This window comes from Ammospiza caudacuta, chromosome 2 (assembly GCF_027887145.1).
Source record: "Ammospiza caudacuta isolate bAmmCau1 chromosome 2, bAmmCau1.pri, whole genome shotgun sequence".
NCBI classification, from domain to species: domain Eukaryota; kingdom Metazoa; phylum Chordata; class Aves; order Passeriformes; family Passerellidae; genus Ammospiza; species Ammospiza caudacuta.
In genome coordinates this window covers 87,619,475-87,636,393 of record NC_080594.1, presented here as the reverse complement: position 1 = coordinate 87,636,393, position 16,919 = coordinate 87,619,475, and the positions used below count along the sequence as shown (strand labels likewise).

The following is a 16,919-nucleotide window of genomic DNA, read 5'->3' as shown; positions in this document are numbered from 1 at the left end:
TCCAGATCTCATTCTGTCTGCACGCTGTTACAGTATCTACATTGTGAGTGTAAAGAGCTCTTTTTTGCTCAGTCACATGGTGCTATGGATTAAAAGCTGTTTTTTATTTCAGCATGGGGAGTTGAATAAATTAAAAATAAGCCCATACTTCATGCATTTTACTTGAAGGGTTTCCCTACACTGCATGGTGATATAGAGCACTAGGCATGCAGTAATCACTGATACCTGATAAAATTATTCATTTGTTTACATAATCTAATTTTGGTTATTCTCAATGTTTTAACCTTTTCTGCCTTCTCTCACCACAGTTGGCTATTAACATTATAGAACTTCAGTGATCTCAGATTCTGAAGATAGATAAAGAATCTTCTGTTCTCTCACACTGTGTTTAGGCTAGGGAAACATAGCACTGTAGTCCTGCAGCCCTTCCTGGTGGAAACAAAGCATGTTTCAACAAAGAAAGGTTAATGCCAGCATGCTCTTCAAGATGAAGATAAATTAATTGTCTGGTGAAAGTGCTGTGTCAGCATAATTTAATTTCTACTGATGCTCTTGTCACTACTAAGTTATTAAAAATAAGTATATTGCAGCTCATACCAGCAGTATTATATTAGAGGAAAATATTGGACCAGAAAAAAGAAAAGCTCACAAGGGAATTAGAGGAAAAAGTGAGCAGGGTAAAGGGGGATGAAGAATGGCAGAAGGACATTGTTTGTGCTGACATTGATAATCCACATTGTCCAGTTAGAATTATGTGGGATACAGCTTGACCGCTGCCTCCTCCTTTTTTGCTGCCTTGTTTTCTAGAGTTTTTATTTTTTCCTTGTCCTGTGGAGGGTGAGCTCCAGAAAGCATGTAGAGCTGCTCATGCATGGCACTGTTCCATTCTGTATCTCTCTGGCTTCCTTCCACATGTAGGGCTTTTTGCATTGAATTCAGAGAAAGATTGAACTTTATCTAGTTCAGATTATTCTTTCCATTCCAAAATCAAACCAATTAAATACAGAGTTTTATCTCTGAAAATATTTGAAAGAAACAACAGAAGGAACACAAATCTTTTTCTCTGTTGCTTCTTGGATGACTTTTCCCCTTTACATTTTTGCTTGGCATCATAATGTTTATTGCATAACAAAAGTAATATATTTGTAATGTGGATAAGTTGTCATTTACAAAAAAAGGGTTGACTGAGTATCCCAAATGAAGAGCAAGGATTTTTCCCACACACACATACACACTACAGTAGAATTACTACAGTAAGCTTTCATGAAAAAGCTGGTGTTTTGAGGACATCAGTTGGCAAGATTTCCTTATGTCATTTAGGAAGAATATAGGACAAAGATTGTATTGGTTTTGTGCATAATACTTTCTGTGGTTTTGAGAAACAGTTGCTTTGTCATAGCAGTAGCATTTGTTAAATTGAAGTCATATGGACAGGCTTACATTTTAAATAGGGTTCTGTATGTGTAGTAAACCTTGGAACGTTTTGGGTGAAAAAATGACATTTTGAGAATCCTGTCTCCCTAGGCTGACTATACTTACTGGCTGGTTTAAAATCTGTGAAACCCCAGCTTTCTTTGCACTTACAGCAAATATTTTATGTCTTTCAAGGATGGGTCTTAGAAAGCTGTAAGTATTTTTTTTTTCTTTTCACTCACAGGGTTGTAGCAGAAAAGGTAAAAGAAGTACTGTATACACGACCCAGGAAATACATCCACTGTTCCAGCCAAGAGCCCACAGAGCCAGGTTATATCAACATTTTGGAGCTAGCAGAATCTATGTGTCGCTATGACTTGGATGACATGGACATCTTTTGGCTCCAGGAGCTAAATGAAGAGCTTACAGAAATGGGTAATTCCACAACATGTTCTCATTTTAAAAGCTGTGCTTAATTTTTGCTGTTTAGGTTTTTTGCTGTTGACTAGTATTTCTGTGTAAGGTCTCTGAAAGATTGCTGAATGAGAATTGAATGGAAATACTAAGAGAAACAGGAGCTAAAAAAGTAATTAGTTTCTTGATCTGTTAATGTTTTATTTTTTATCTGTTGTACCTAAAATTTTCTTGATGTCCAAAATCATCAGCAACTTCTGCAGACTGAGCCAGGAGAGAAAAAGCCTACACCAGGTGGAATTAATTCTAGGACTTCAAAAGTTAAAGATTTTATGTAGGGAAAGCAGATGTTTCCATTTCTTGAACTTGGAACATATCTACAAATTCAGAGTTTTGAGGAACTTGCATGCTGGGTTCTCAACAGAGTAACTAAGTTTCACACATGTTAGCCCATTCAAAATCAGCTAAGTAAACTTTCTTTTGCCATGTAAGTTGTGGGTATAGAGGTCTATGAGCAGGAGTGAGCTATGGAAAATAATACTGGAATTATCATTGGAATAACTGAATTGTGGTGGAATAGCCTGTGTGGCTGGTATTCTTCCATGTGTGATTGTAGGTCCTTTAGCAAGGACGGGTTAGCATCTCCTGAATTGGCTGCTAACAAAATAAGAAGTACCAATAGAGAAGTGCTAATCAACGGCAGCATTTTCTGTAACAGCAATGAAATAGTGGTGACTGAGATCCAGAGAGAACTGAGGAGGGGAAGTAGTTTTTCTGGTCCTGGGCTTCAGGACAGCATGTTTCTACTTAGGTAACTGGGTGGGATCTGGGAGGCAGCTCTGAAGGGTGGAATTACTGAAAAGAGCTAGCAGAACTTCAAGAGCACTGTCCTCTAAGCACAAGAAAGTTCCAACTATGCATTCAGGAAAATGAGTAGATGTGCTGGGAGACTGCTTTGGTGAAGTAGGGAGCTCATGACTGAGCTCCAGTGCCAAAGGATGCATGTAAGTAGAAGCAAGGACAAAAACTTTCCAGGCATACAGGAATGCTGTGAGCAAAAGCTGTTAGCTTTTCAAGGGGGCAGATCTCCTCCATCCATGGAGATTTTCAAGATGTGACTACATGCATCTCTTAAGCAGCAGCCTTTTTGGATTTCCTGTTGACTCTGCTTGAAGCCAGGCAGAGGCTGAAGCCCTCTGTAGGACCCTTCCTACCTGCATGATTTGGTAATTCATTTAATTCAGGCAATGAGAAAGTATTAGAGCATGGGAGAGAACACTTTAACTCTCCCTGTTTATTGTTTGTAACAAGAAATCACAATATTTTAACCTAAGTAGCCTTAGTTAAAATATTAGCCTCTGCAATTAATGTTATGTGAGTATCCCAACATTTGAAGGCGTGAGTAAATCAAAAGCTGTGAACATTGTGATCATTTTTGAGCAAGGATTTTGATGAGATGCAATGTGGAGATGTCTTGTAGCTGTGAACATCATGGGGTTTCTAATGCAGTGCATGTCCTGAAGCTGCAAGCTGAGGGCCAATCTCATAGCAAATACTTATAAAGTGATCCCGCTTATGCTAAGTTTGATTAGTGGTGAGTACATATAGTGTGTGTAGTGTTCACATGAACAGATAGTATGGATTGCAACAGTATATTTATCTACTATTTTATTTGTTTTAAAAAAAATATCAGAAACATAAAACCATTTTTCATAATCATCATATTTTGATCATGTCATCCATCACAATGGACTTAGAGGTACTGGGTGGTGCAACTTTCATTATAAGATATGAAGTATTCTTGATAAGTTTTGTTTCCTAGAGCATTAGTCTTCAGAAGAACACAGTGTGTGATTTTTGGATTTCATTAGTGTTTAGTAAAATTATGGAGATGCAGGAAGGGTTGTGTGAGAGCAGCCAGCAGTTACAGCAACTGCCGTCTTTTATGATGCAGTGTTTTCTTCCAGGTGCAGCCTTGTGGTTTGTGTAAAATTTTTACTCAAGTAGTAGTTCTGCTTGTATTTATAAAACAATGTTATAATTAGTCTGTGAGTGAAAAATCTTGTGTTTTTTATTTTATTTTTAGATGCCGTGTCTACTGCATTAGTTGCTAGAAGTTGTGTTTTTTCTCTTCCTGCATCTCTGACTCAGAGGCATCTGACTGTCCTCTAATTGCCCTTCCCTTTGTGTGTTGCAGGCTGTGGGCTCCTGGATGAGAACACGATGGAGAAGACAATTGAAGTGCTGGAGCGGCACTGCCATGAGAACATGAATCACGCCATCGAGACCGAAGAGGGGCTGGGCATCGAGTACGACGAGGACGTCATCTGCGACGTGTGCCGGTCCCCGGACAGCGAGGATGGCAATGACATGGTGTTCTGTGACAAATGTAACATCTGTGTCCATCAGGTTAGTGCCTGCAGAAACGGTGACACTCTCCTGTGGTTTGTTTACCCAGGCAAATGTGGAATTTGAATGGATGTTAAATGCTAAGTGGAGGGCTTGGTGGTTTTCTACATACAAAGGATGGTGCAATACTGAGGTGAAATTTTGGACTATAACAATTACAGTAGATTAAGTGGCCTAGCAAAGTTAATAAGTGGACAGCTACAGTCTAGCAGGAATGCAAAGTATGTTTTTGGGACATGCAAGTATTTCCTCTGTGACTGTAAATAATTGTTCCCCCTATTACTAAATCTGCTTTTGAAGATAAACAGGACAGGAAATACTGGCTTGCCTGTTTAGGAGAAATCTGAAGATCATTTGTTTCAGAGTTGTTTTTTTTTCTTTTACTGACTACTTATGTAGTCAGACATATACTGTCCAAATTTAGCCATCTGGAACCATATGTAGAAAGTTAATAGAGTGATCTTTTTCAGGAGCCATCAGCACCTGCAAAAACCATGGTCTCAGTCTGAATGGTGTTCATGTTTATAGTGTTTCAGATGTAGTCAAGACTTTACACTGCCTGAGCTCAGCATAGTCAGGTAAAGGTATCCTTATAATCAGAAAAGGGGTATGAATCCTGTGGTTCTGTGCATCCTATTCTGGAAGGGAATTTTGCTACAAATTGAAAAGAGACCAAGAAAGTTCGGGGTTTTTTTAAATGCATTTTTGTACTGGCTGCAAGTAATATTTGGAAAACATATCTGTCTGAAAAAAGACCTGTCACCTCCCTGCTCACAGTGGGCTGGCTTCCAGCCTGGCTGCTTTCCTGACCTGAGTCCCCCTGTGAAGCAGCCTGTGAGCCTGAGCTGGCAGTAAGGTGGCAGTGACAGGAATATGGCTGGCAGCTGGGCTGCCTGCTTCAGTCCTTGCTTGTGCCTGTTAAGAAGTAATGATGGATTTGCAGTAAAGGGCTCATGGTTGTCTCCTGACACCTGAGCTTGAGTTGATGGTCTCCTGCCTCCTTGCCCCTCACACTTCCCTGTGCTGGATCTGCTTGAAACAAACTGGAGAGTGTGTCTGGGCTAGAGTGAATCCTAACTATAGCAACAACTTGTTTCATTTTTAATCTGGATCAACTTTGGTTCAACAAATAGCCTCAGGTCTGTTTGTCATCACAAGTTTGGAGGTGAAGGGGAGGAAGAGTGTGAGAAAATTCTTCCTTCGTGGTACCCCTGTTGTGCTGGCTCAGACATGTAGTGAAATTACTGTTTTAGTAGTCTAGGCATCCTTTGCTGATCAGTTAAAATTAGCAAATAGTTTCAGTCCATTTCCAACACCCTAGATATGATCTTAGATTTAATGCCACTTCTGCTATAGTAACAGAAAGAATTCAGGTGGAAATATGCCACAGAGGAGGAAAAGAACACTTGTAAAATTTGGATTGCAGCTCCCCCTGTTGGGCTTTTACAGGAGTTGTAACATAAAAAAAAAAACATTTAGGTTAGTCAGTATTGCTGCATTTAATTCAGCGAAGTCCCCCTCCCTACAAGCTTGACATAAATGTGCAGTGTTTTATGATATTGTTTAATATTAAATACTGAAATCTTACAAGCAAAAGTTTGGGAAGGCAAGTATGGGAATTTTATACTAGATTTAATCTGAAAGAATGGTTGCAACTACTGATCCTGTTGAGTCTTTTAATGTTATCATTACTAGAGATAGTGTTAGAAATTATGAGATTTCCTGTGATATCCACCCTTTTGATAAAACTTTTATTTGGAGTGGTTGAGTGAAATTAGGCCTTGGTGGCAGCCAGTGATTTCAGATAACTCAGCTCCATGGAGGTAGGAGGGTTGTATGTATACGTCAGGATCCACCATTGGCTCCATTAAGAACCACGAGGAGTTTGAATTGGAAACTAAACTATTTTCCTTTTTTATTTTAATTCTCAAACCTAGCAAAACTTTAGAAATTTTTAATTTTCCATGTGGTTAAGCGCAGTACTTGGGAAATAACTCTAAAACCCAGCATCTTATACTTCCAGTGTATGCAGTAATTTTTGTTGCAATGTTATATAAATATTTAAAGAAAAAAAGTTCACAGAACTGTAAACACAAACATTGCAGAAAATGCAGTGCTCATATCCCTATCCCTAAATAGAATTATGTTAGAGTATTACATTTTTAGCAGAAGGAAGTGGTAATTTTAGAAAGTATTAGGTACAGAAGCTAATTTAAAGGAATATCCATGTTGTTTACTTCAGAAGTAAAGTGTTTAAAAGTAAGTAAGTGTTTAAAAAGTAAGTGTTTAAAAGTCACTAAAGTCAAAGGTAAAGGTTTGTAACACCAGTGCTGTTGTGCAGTCCCAGTGGTTATGTTTTATAAACAGATGTAAAAACTTGCTTTTGAGGCTGTTTCTCTCTTGGATTAATTGACTCATTTTAAGGTAAAGAAATCACAGATTAAGTGAAGGCTGGTAGTGCCTTTACTTTTTGAAAGCTTTGCTCTGTGTGAATATGAATGCTTGTGTGTGAAATAATTTCAGCACAATGATTCCAATATCTGTTTTTCTCCAAGGCTTGCTATGGAATCTTAAAAGTACCTGAAGGGAGCTGGCTGTGTCGTACCTGTGTCCTGGGAATACATCCTCAGTGCCTCCTCTGTCCTAAAAGAGGAGGTGCCATGAAAGCTACCAGGACAGGGACCAAGTGGGCACATGTGAGCTGTGCTCTTTGGATTCCAGAGGTAAAACCCTAAGTTTTCTCCTGTCTTCCTCTTCCATCCTCTGCCCTCTTGCATTCTCATGATTTAAGGTCTTTGGCATAATACTGGGCTTTATTTTGATAGGGCTGCTCAGTTTGTGAAGTGTGGGAAAGAGTCCAGATTATGTTCTACTAATGAGTCACTTTGTCACCTGCATTTACTCAGCAATCACTTCTTGGTGTCATTATGGTATCTGTGACCTGCTAGAAAGGGCAACTTATATAAGCTGTATCTTCAACTGCAGCTTCACTGTCTCATATTTTTTTGTGAATTTGTGTGCTTGGATTCATGTGTAATTTGCATGAGTACCTCCACTTTTTTCAGAGTTATGTTTGTTTGCTTAAAGGTCGCCTGCACTGCATTATTTGTATAGGATGTATGCTGCAGTTTGTATTTAAAGTTTCTTTGAATTAGAATTTTTCTGAATGGTAGGGAGATGAGAATTTTTATCTCCATGTTATATACACTTTATTTATAAAGGCTTTTTTGATATATCTGTGCATAACATATATGGAAAGTTTCATAATGAAGTTTTATGCTTCCTCCTCCATTTTGAATCAACTTTAGCATTACAGTGTAGTTCTGTAAAACAGAAAGTTCACTTAGGTATAGATGGAGTTTGTGTTTAATTTTGCACTTGGGATATTTATGTTTTATTTCTGGTAAGATTCACAAATCTATTATGGTGGGCGGTTTAATGTGAGACAGTAGCCAGATCTGTCAGCACCCTAAAATCAAGCATACAGTATTTTCTGTGCAGACAGGTCTGATGTGTGCACAACTTTGAGGAAGATGTTAAGATTTTGGTTTGGTTTATTTTGACTTAGCAACTGGATATAGTGTGTAATTCTTAGTTGTCTCAGGCACATATATCTGCTTCTTAAGGAGATGATCTTTGCAGCTGCACTTGTCCTTTCAGGCCTATTTGTAGTTTCTGTCATTGCTTTCACTTTCAAGGAGTAAGCAGTTGAGAAAAAAACCAAAAATTTTTTTTTTTTTTAAATCAATTCTCCTCTTGTGCTTATGAAGTGTCTTGCCTGGAACCTCTCCTGGCTCTGAGCTGACTGTTTCTTCTAAGAGGTCCATTCTACATGTGGTTGCCTTGCTGTTCTCATCTGCAGAAAAGGAACAGTGAGGTTTGGGAAGGTGGTGATGGCTGAGCAGGAAGCACACCCTGGCTTTTTGCCTGTCCAGGCTCTGCTCCTCTGGCTGAGGAAGTGAAGCTACTGGGGGACACCCAGGGTGGGAGAGCTTGAATCCAGCTGTTTCCACAGCCCATTCAGTGATTCCAGGTTTTGGACACCTCCTCTCTGCACCAATGCCAAGTGTGTCAGGCATTGTGAAGAGATGGTACATGTCTCTAGGCATGGGAAATGCCTCTTGGATCCATTCTCTTGGGCTTGTGTACAGGTGAATACACATTCTCCCCTAAAGCATCCATGCCTGGGTCTTCAAACTCTTTCTTGCCCCCTGCAGCACATAAGGCCCCTCCAAACAGGAGCTGAGCTACCATTTTAGTAGAGATTTAGTAGAGATTTACAAAGAGTTTTCCTGGCTTCTCTGCTAACTGAATTGCTTTACCTGTGACTACACACAAGCCCAGTAGCTCAGTTCCTGTTTGGAGGGGCCTTATGTGCTGCAGGGGGCAAGAAAGAGTTTGAAGACCCAGGCATGGATGCTTTAGGGGAGAGTGTGCATTCTCATGTATCTATTATTTTTTTCTTCCAAGGTACTAGCATGCTGGAACTCCCTTTAAGAAACATTAATTATAAGTCACTGGAATTTCCTCTTGAGGTCCTAACAAAGTGAATCAAGGCAGAAAGCAGGGAGGAAGGGGCTATAAACATTTGTGTCTTGTGGCAAAAGGTTCAGAGACACTCCATGAGTCACCAAGTGTAGTCTAGCATTGTGGCAGTCAATTGTGCCAGGTATTCTCCTGCATTAATTCATTCAGCACTGTCTTAAAATCTTTCTTCTTCCCTGCCTTCCTTGGGAGTTAATGCTGTTTAAAGGCTTTCTTTTCACTCCCTTGACTGATTGGGACAGTTGAAGGTTTTTACTTTCCAAAGAGTGCTCATGGGTTTATATCCTCTTTTTCTTCTGCCTTTACTTTCCTTTAGTGTAAATATGTGGTCTATTTCATGTTTTTTTAAAAGGTGTTCTTCTAAATAAAAAAAAAAATCAAAAAAGGAAACATTGATACCAGAAAACCTGTACTGAGTGTTTTGAAATTCAAGGTGTTTCTCTGCCTTAAATAACCTATTATAGATATGTCCTCTGCCAGTCGTTGTGGTGTTAGCTGAAGCAGAAAGTGATAACACCTCCCTGGCTGTAGAGCAAAGATAAAATTTACTGTCCTGAGCAGCTGTAGTGAGTGGCTGTGCTCAAGCCACTGGGCTGCCCTTCCCAACCCCTGATCCTTGTGTACTGGAGCAGCTGCTGGTGGCACAGTTAGCAGGGAAGCAGAGGACAGCAGGGTGATTGATCATGTGCATAACATGATAATAGGCTTCAACAACCCACTGTCTTCACTCTCTCCCACTCCTAGAACTTCTTCAGAGTATAGCAGTCAAGATGTAACCTGATGCAAAGTGAAGAAATGGAGAAAATGACTACATGTTATGGCAGATGGATCATTTCTGCCTTGGAATGGGAGTTCTTGGGGGATGAAAAGGTTGGCTTCTGCTCTCTGGATCCCTTGTGAGCAGCAAAGTTCAAACGGACTTTGCCTTGACTCCTCTCTGCAGAAACATGCAGGTGGCACAAGGCCAGTGTAAATAAATTGCACCTGACTCTGTAAGTGCCTCTTTGTGCTTTTACAAAGTGGGGTAATATCAACAGTCAGCATTACAAGCTGAATGAACAGTATTTCCAATATAAATGCTTCCTGACCTTATGAGTCTCCTCTGGGGAAGGAGCAGGGAGAATATTTAAGGGGGCAGAAAGGGGCAGGGAAAAGGTCTGTGTCAATTCCCAGCTCCTGCTGGGAAGCCCAGTGGAAAGCTGATATTACTCAGTCTCCAGAAAAAAAGTCATTGTAGGTTCTGATTTCTTTTTGAAAAGAATATAGACAGCCTGGCACATTCATGAAATCCCTTGATTCTTAAGGGAAGTCTTGTCTCTCAGTGTAGTGGTAACAATCAATCTTTGTACAATATTGTTTCAGAAATATCTGTGCAACTTGTTCTAAGCATGGTCAAGTCAGGTTCATGAAAGTTTCTTTCATTTTGGAAGCAAAAAAGCTACATTTGATGATACTGAAGAGCACTGACCATGATTTTGTTGAGCTACTCAGGCATTCCAGGGACAGTCTTGTCACTTTTCCACCAATTTAAGGAAGGCCACAGGAGGTTAAATTGTTAGCCACGTCTGTCTCGTGAGTACATCACGTATTGCCTGACTGTTCTTCTTTAAAACCTGAACCTTCTGAAGCATCTCAGTGTCTTCCTAATGAGGACTTTGGGAAATGCCATACACTCAATATATTCCAGAAGATGTGGGCTTGCACTTGGCAGATCAGAGAGGGAAGTACTGTAACAAACACTATCTTATTTGAGTCCATTTATGTAATTAATTCATGAGCTATTGGTCATCTTTTTTTTTTTCTAATGTGGAAATGATGAACTGAGTAATCTCTTGCAAAGCTGTTCTTTCCACCTACTTAAATGATCCTTAAAGCAATGCATGATAAGGAGAGAGTAGCAAAAATATTCTGAGCATAGCAACTGTGACTTAGCACTGCTATCTTTGGCTAAGTCTACCTCACTGAGGAGGTCTGCTGAAGGAAAGCTTTTCATCCATAGGGATTAAACAGGTTTTAAAATGAATATGTGCATCAAATGATTGATGATATACCTCCAAAGGGAAGCTAAAAAATTCAGCTTTGTCTACCAGCTCTTGTAAACTTGCCAGTTTAATTATCACATGTTAAACTAATTCATCCAACCCAGATTTTCCTGGGTGTCTCTTACTGTAGATTTAATCTATGGAAATTACTATAATGTAGTAATTTTCTAGAAAAACAAAATAATTGTTGTTCAAATGTCACCCTTAACTGCTTTTTTTAGCCATCAGCTTTCTTCTGGCCTCACTGTGCCACAGAGCATGACCTAGGAACCTCCTTTCTTTGAATTCTTAGGCTTGACCCCTTTGAGAAGAAGCTCATATTCCCACCACAGGAAATAGAGGTCTGCTCTATTCAGATGAATTGCTGTTAGAAAGTGTACTGTATCAGCATTGTGGTTTTGGTTCAGCCAGGTAGCCCTGCAAGGCACACAACTGCTGAATTCAAAAAGTGTTGGAGAAGTGTCAAAATCCAAGCTTTTGGAGACTGATGTTTTTGGGACAGTTATCCCACTGAAATATTCTGCCATGTGCCATTCTCATACTGGCCCAGTTCTGCATGTTAGTCATTCAGAGCTGGCCAAGTTTTTGTTTCTGTGCTTGGATAAATCCTGTCAGGATGGGCTTAGGGATGTCTACAGATATAGATTTATCTGTTTTGGTTTCTAAGTCATCATGAGGAGAGTCCTCATTTCCCTGTGTAGACAACAGAAAACTGAGAAACTTCTATCACAATGGATATGAGGAAGTTAATATAACAAAGAATAGGAAGAACTATTCTGTCTATATATGGGTGGGGTTTTTTCTTTTCTTTTAGTAATATCTATAATCTGGTCTACCAGAGACAAATTTATCGTTGAGACTAAGTCTGTGAAAACTAGCACAAGATGATATATCCTGCTTTGTAATAAGAGAAGTTTGTTGGGTTTTTTTCCCCAAATTATGTTTGATACAGTCCATAGTTAGGAAAATGTATTAGGATTATCTCTTGCAGTGGGAGTGCTCAGTGGAGAGGCAGAGCTGGGAAGCAAGGCTTTTCCTGGCTGCTTACTGATAGATCTGATTCTGTCCCAAATATTGAGTTGACAGAAGTAGATACCGTAGCAGATCTAGGGATTTTATAGAAGGAACTTTTCAGGAAAGTGTTCCTGTTTTGTTCTGAGGGGCTTGTATTTTGGCATTTTTTTAAAGTTAGACCTGTAAAAGCAGCACAGAGGGGAAAAAAAAACCAAAAACAAAACCACAAGGGAATATAAATAAACTTAGAGTGACACTTGCTGGAGTCTCTCAGCTGGTGGTAGTTTAGGAATCGTATTCCCCAATTTAGTGTTCCCACTGAAGCACTTCAAACCATGCACCACTCCCCCCTCCCTTGCACCAGGCTGGAGAGGGGATTTGGAGGCACAAATGGTAAGGATCATGCATCAAGGAAAGAAGAATTTACTGGAAGCGGCAAGTGAAATAAGAAAAACAAAGAAGAATGGACTGTAAGAGCTACAATATCAGTAATAGAGCCAGCACTACCCGACCACTGGCTTCACACCACACTTACCTGAGCAGAAGAGAGCCCTTCTCCCCACTCTCAGAAAATGATGTGAGCTGGTAGAATAACCTCTGGGTCGTAGCCATGCTTCCTCTTGGCTACTGCAAAAATTAACCCTGTCCTGGCTGGAATCAGGACATTGGTTCATAACAAGGGCATGCTGTAGATGCCTCAAATGTTTTGAATGATTGCAGCTTTGAGTCACCAGGTTAAACTGATAGTATTCCACACTGTTGTCTGCATGTGGGATCTTTTGGGGTCCCTTTCTGAGAAGTATGAGTACATGGACATCTTGCTGGAAGAGAAATGAATGGATAGCTTTCTTCTTCTGATATAAATGGAGATATTGGGTTGGGTGTTTTTCTCTTTGATAACTGGTTTCTGCACTGCTTTTTTTCTTTACAGGTTAGTATTGCTTGCCCAGAAAGGATGGAGCCAATCACAAAGGTGTCTCACATTCCACCAAGTCGATGGGCTCTAGTGTGTAGTTTATGCAAACTGAAAACTGGTGCTTGCATTCAGGTACGTCCTTGTCCCATAGTGACTCTGCAGGGATGAATTTGTCAGAAGGGCAATTTTGGTTTTGCATTTTGTTCTTCCTGTGTTCAGAGATGCTTTACAATGGAGATGACTGTTGGATAGATGTCTGCTTCTTCATAGCCATTTGCTATCAAATTAGTTGACTAGACAGAAGAATTAGTCAAGTTTGCCATCTTTTGAATAAGGCTGAGGTGTTTAAGAGCCACTATTATGTTTATCAAAGATTAACAGAAAACTTCTACTGAACACTCTGTAAACAAGAAAATACTATATTGGGTAATACCAACTTCAAAGGGATCAATATTTTTAAGAACATGTAGGAAATTGGTTTTGGTAGGGATGGATTTTCATGTGGTTGAGGTAGTTATGTCCTTTTTTTCTAGTTTGCTGCTACTGTTAGTAATTGAGTAATTAGTAATTGAGGCTTTTTGTTTTGTTTTGTCTGCAGTGCTCCGTGAAAAGCTGCATCACTGCCTTTCATGTCACCTGTGCCTTTGAGCATAGCTTGGAGATGAAGACTATCCTGGATGATGGGGATGAAGTCAAGTTCAAGTCGTACTGTCTAAAGCACAGCAAGAACAAACAGAATTCGCTGCCTGATGTTGAGGAGCACCCCAAGAGCGTGCCAGAGCAGAAGCAAACAGAGAGTGAGAAAACGAGCCTGCGAGCCCAAAAGCTCCGAGAGCTGGAAGAAGAGTTTTACTCACTAGTAAAAGTGGAGGATGTTGCAGCAGAGCTGGGCCTTCCTAAACTTGCTGTAGACTTTATCTACAATTACTGGAAATTAAAGCGAAAAAGTAACTTTAACAAACCATTGTTTCCTCCCAAGGAGGATGAAGAAAATGGCTTGGTGCAGCCAAAAGAAGATAGCATTCATACTCGCATGAGGATGTTCATGCATTTAAGGCAGGACCTAGAGAGGGTAAGCATTAACTTGTAAAGTTTTGAAAAACTATTTGCAGTTGAGGAAGGTCTTTCTTTGTGGATGAAAGAAATGGGGAATTCAAAGGGAGATGATTTTGAAAATAATAACTTAAAAAAATAAAAACGTACGGACTTCAACTCTATTTTTTATATGCTGCACTGCCTGCTGCAGAGACTTTCAGGAGCTGCCTCTCTCAGTCCAATTAAAGATCCAAGGTGAAAGCAGTGCTTCCTGACATGCTTAAAGGTTATTCCTTTATGTGTTTAAAGATGCATATTTCTATGCACAATGGACATACTTGGTAATTGACTCTATGACTTCAGCTTCAGTTGAGTAAATGTTTAAAAAAATGAAGACATTTATTTGGCCCACTGTAGTAATAGTTAGTGATACAGATTAAATTAGAAAAAAATGTTACTTTTATTAAACAGAAAAGAAGAGTAAGGCTTGTTACCACTTGGAGGCTGCCTGTTAGGTTGGCCTGTTGGGTAGGGGTTACCTGCAGTTTCCAAGTGCTTAGAAATAGGTAGTGAATGTAAAAAAGGTAATAAAATAAAATAGATGTGATGAGGAGAGGGGAAGTAAAAGCAGAAGAGAGGTAATAGTGTGGTGAGAAAAGGGGAAAAAATATTGTGGAGAGAACAACATGAACATACAGTAATATTGTTGGAGCCAAGATTTGCACTTGTCAGTGTAACTGTTGTCTTTAATCTATCATAATCAATCTCAGATCTTTTCCAGGACTGCTTTAGATATGGAAGCATACTTTAAGAAAAAAATATAAACCCCATAATATGGAGGATTGGTATTTGGGGGTGGTTTTTTTTATTTTTCAAGAGACCATGTCAAGCTTTTTGTTTGATAAATGTTTGGTTTGCATCAAATATTGTTGAAATGGATGTACTTATTCTGAGTGGAGGGGATTCATAATTTGAAATGCTTGTTTCCAAGTTTCTGAACTTCTTGTGCCACAACATTTTCTATTCTATCTTGGGATAAATATAAATTTGGGAATCTTGGAATTTAGTTTCTAGGTAAAGGAATTCCCGTTCTGGACTGATGGAAGTGAGTGCTAGGGAAAGTTTATTTGGCAGATACCTTTCATCCAGCCCCTATGCTGTTTCTGTGTTTTGAAAGCACTTTTAGGTGTTTATCAAGAACTTGCAGTGTCTCTTCTAACTCTTTCACCTTAGGTGGAAATGTTGCTATTAGCTCAAACAAGTAGAATTATGTGGAACTGAATCAGAATTGTTTGGGTTGGAAGGGACCTTAAAGAGCCTCTAGTTCCAACACACTTGCCATGGACAGGGACACCTTCCATGAGACCAGGTTGCTCAAAGCCCCAACCACACTTCAGGGATGGGGCCTCCACAACTTCTCTGGGCAACCTGTTGCAGTGTCTCACTGTGAACAATGTCTTCCTTACACCTAGTGTAAACTCACCCTCCTTCAGTTCAAAAACATTGCCTTCTTTTCTGTCTCTAGAGGTTCTGGTCTCTTTGTCTTTCTTACAATCCCTTTTCATATAAGGAAAAACTGCAGTGAGGTCTCTCCAGAGCCTTCTCTTTTTCAGGCTGAACATTTTTTTAATAGTTAGCTACATTCAGTAATATTCACAAGAACTTTACCAAGGGATTTTGCAAGTAATGTTGTTGATACAATTTGTAAACTATGTCTGGATTTATTTTCTTACTGCCTTTTAAGTCTCCTGTTATTCCTCCGTAGGTAAGAAATCTCTGCTACATGGTAAGCAGGAGAGAGAAACTGAAGTTGTCCCACAGTAAAGTACATGAGCAGGTCTTCAACTTGCAAGTCCAACTCATTAATCAGGAAATTGCTGCAGGTAATCATATAAATGTAAAATATTTATAAATCCTGCCTGTATTTAAACTAAAGCAGTGTATTTTCTTTATGTTCCTGGTCAGTGCTTTTAACATGTAAAAATGCCTTTAAGAATTTTCTTCAAGTGCACAGTCAATCAAAGTAGCAACGCAGAACTCCATAATTGCTTAAAGTATTTACTTGAATATTTCTTTATTTTATGGCTGTTTCTGGTATATGCCTATTGCTTATCACTGTGGCATCCAGATAGCAGAAATGAGCTGCTGGTGATCTCTAGGTTTTTGCACTGTTGGGCTGCTGCTGTGTGGCACTGGTTCCCCACAGCAAGCTCCACCCTGCTGGTTGCTTCTCCAGCTGAGAAGGCTTTTTTGCTGGCTGTCACCAGTTGGTTCCTTCAGGCAAGAGAAAGAGTGACTGATGGGAATTGCTGCTGTTCTCATGTGCCTTGTGCACGTCATGAGCAGCACAGATTTCTTAGCTTGCCATCTGCATTTGCTCTCCTTCCTGCCAAAAGAGTTTAAGTACTCTGGGTATTAATAGGGACTAGTAACTTTTTGGGAATGCTGAGGTGCCAAACCCCACTTTGCCCTTAGCATTTACAGCAACTTATTTTAAAATGAGGAACACAGCATTTGGAAAGAGGAAAAGCATATGCATTCCAGTGTAGTTACTGGGATTTTTTTTAATAGGAAAGGCAGCTTTTTTTTGTGTGAAATTAAGATCTCTCTGGTCTTTCAAGATACATACTTCACTGGTTTAGGGTGAAATCTTCCTGCTTTTTTTCTCTGTCTCTGAAACATGGATAGGTTTCATTAGTACTGATAAGGGTTTTTTTTTTAACTAGATCAGACTAGTACTTCATGGAAGCAGTGGCAGTCTGAAGCTCCTTGCTTTTGTGTAAATGCATTTTATTAGAAATGCCTACTAAGTTTATTTAATATCTTTACAAGTACAAATGTTTTTTTAATACTTTTATAATAGCTTCATACTTGCAGTGGATGCTGTAAGCATGTATTACCACAAACAACTCGTATGTTGAAGTAAAAAGACTTTTAAAGCTTAGAGAATTTTATAATACAAAGCAGAGAGTTGAACTAAGTCCAAATTGAAACTCAGTTTGAACCATTGTTTTTTCTTCATCCAAAACTGAATATGAACCTTTTTTACAGTTTTGTTGGAACAACTTCAGTCATATCTCAAAACTGGTTCAATTCACTGGCTTAGAGCCCCGTAAAAAGGGCACATTGTT

General features: G+C 39.4%; 1 protein-coding gene across 1 annotated transcript in view; it reads left to right on the top strand.

Moving 5' to 3' along the window:
• JADE3 (jade family PHD finger 3) overlaps positions 1 to 16,919 on the top strand; it is a 32,642-nt gene that overhangs the window by 12,052 nt on the left and 3,671 nt on the right. Inside the window, exons 4-9 of the mRNA XM_058825078.1 lie at positions 1,658 to 1,848; positions 4,025 to 4,236; positions 6,792 to 6,959; positions 12,769 to 12,885; positions 13,352 to 13,825; positions 15,554 to 15,671. Coding sequence (XP_058681061.1) covers positions 1,658 to 1,848; positions 4,025 to 4,236; positions 6,792 to 6,959; positions 12,769 to 12,885; positions 13,352 to 13,825; positions 15,554 to 15,671 — 1,280 coding nt within the window. The remainder of the gene's footprint in view (positions 1 to 1,657; positions 1,849 to 4,024; positions 4,237 to 6,791; positions 6,960 to 12,768; positions 12,886 to 13,351; positions 13,826 to 15,553; positions 15,672 to 16,919) is intronic.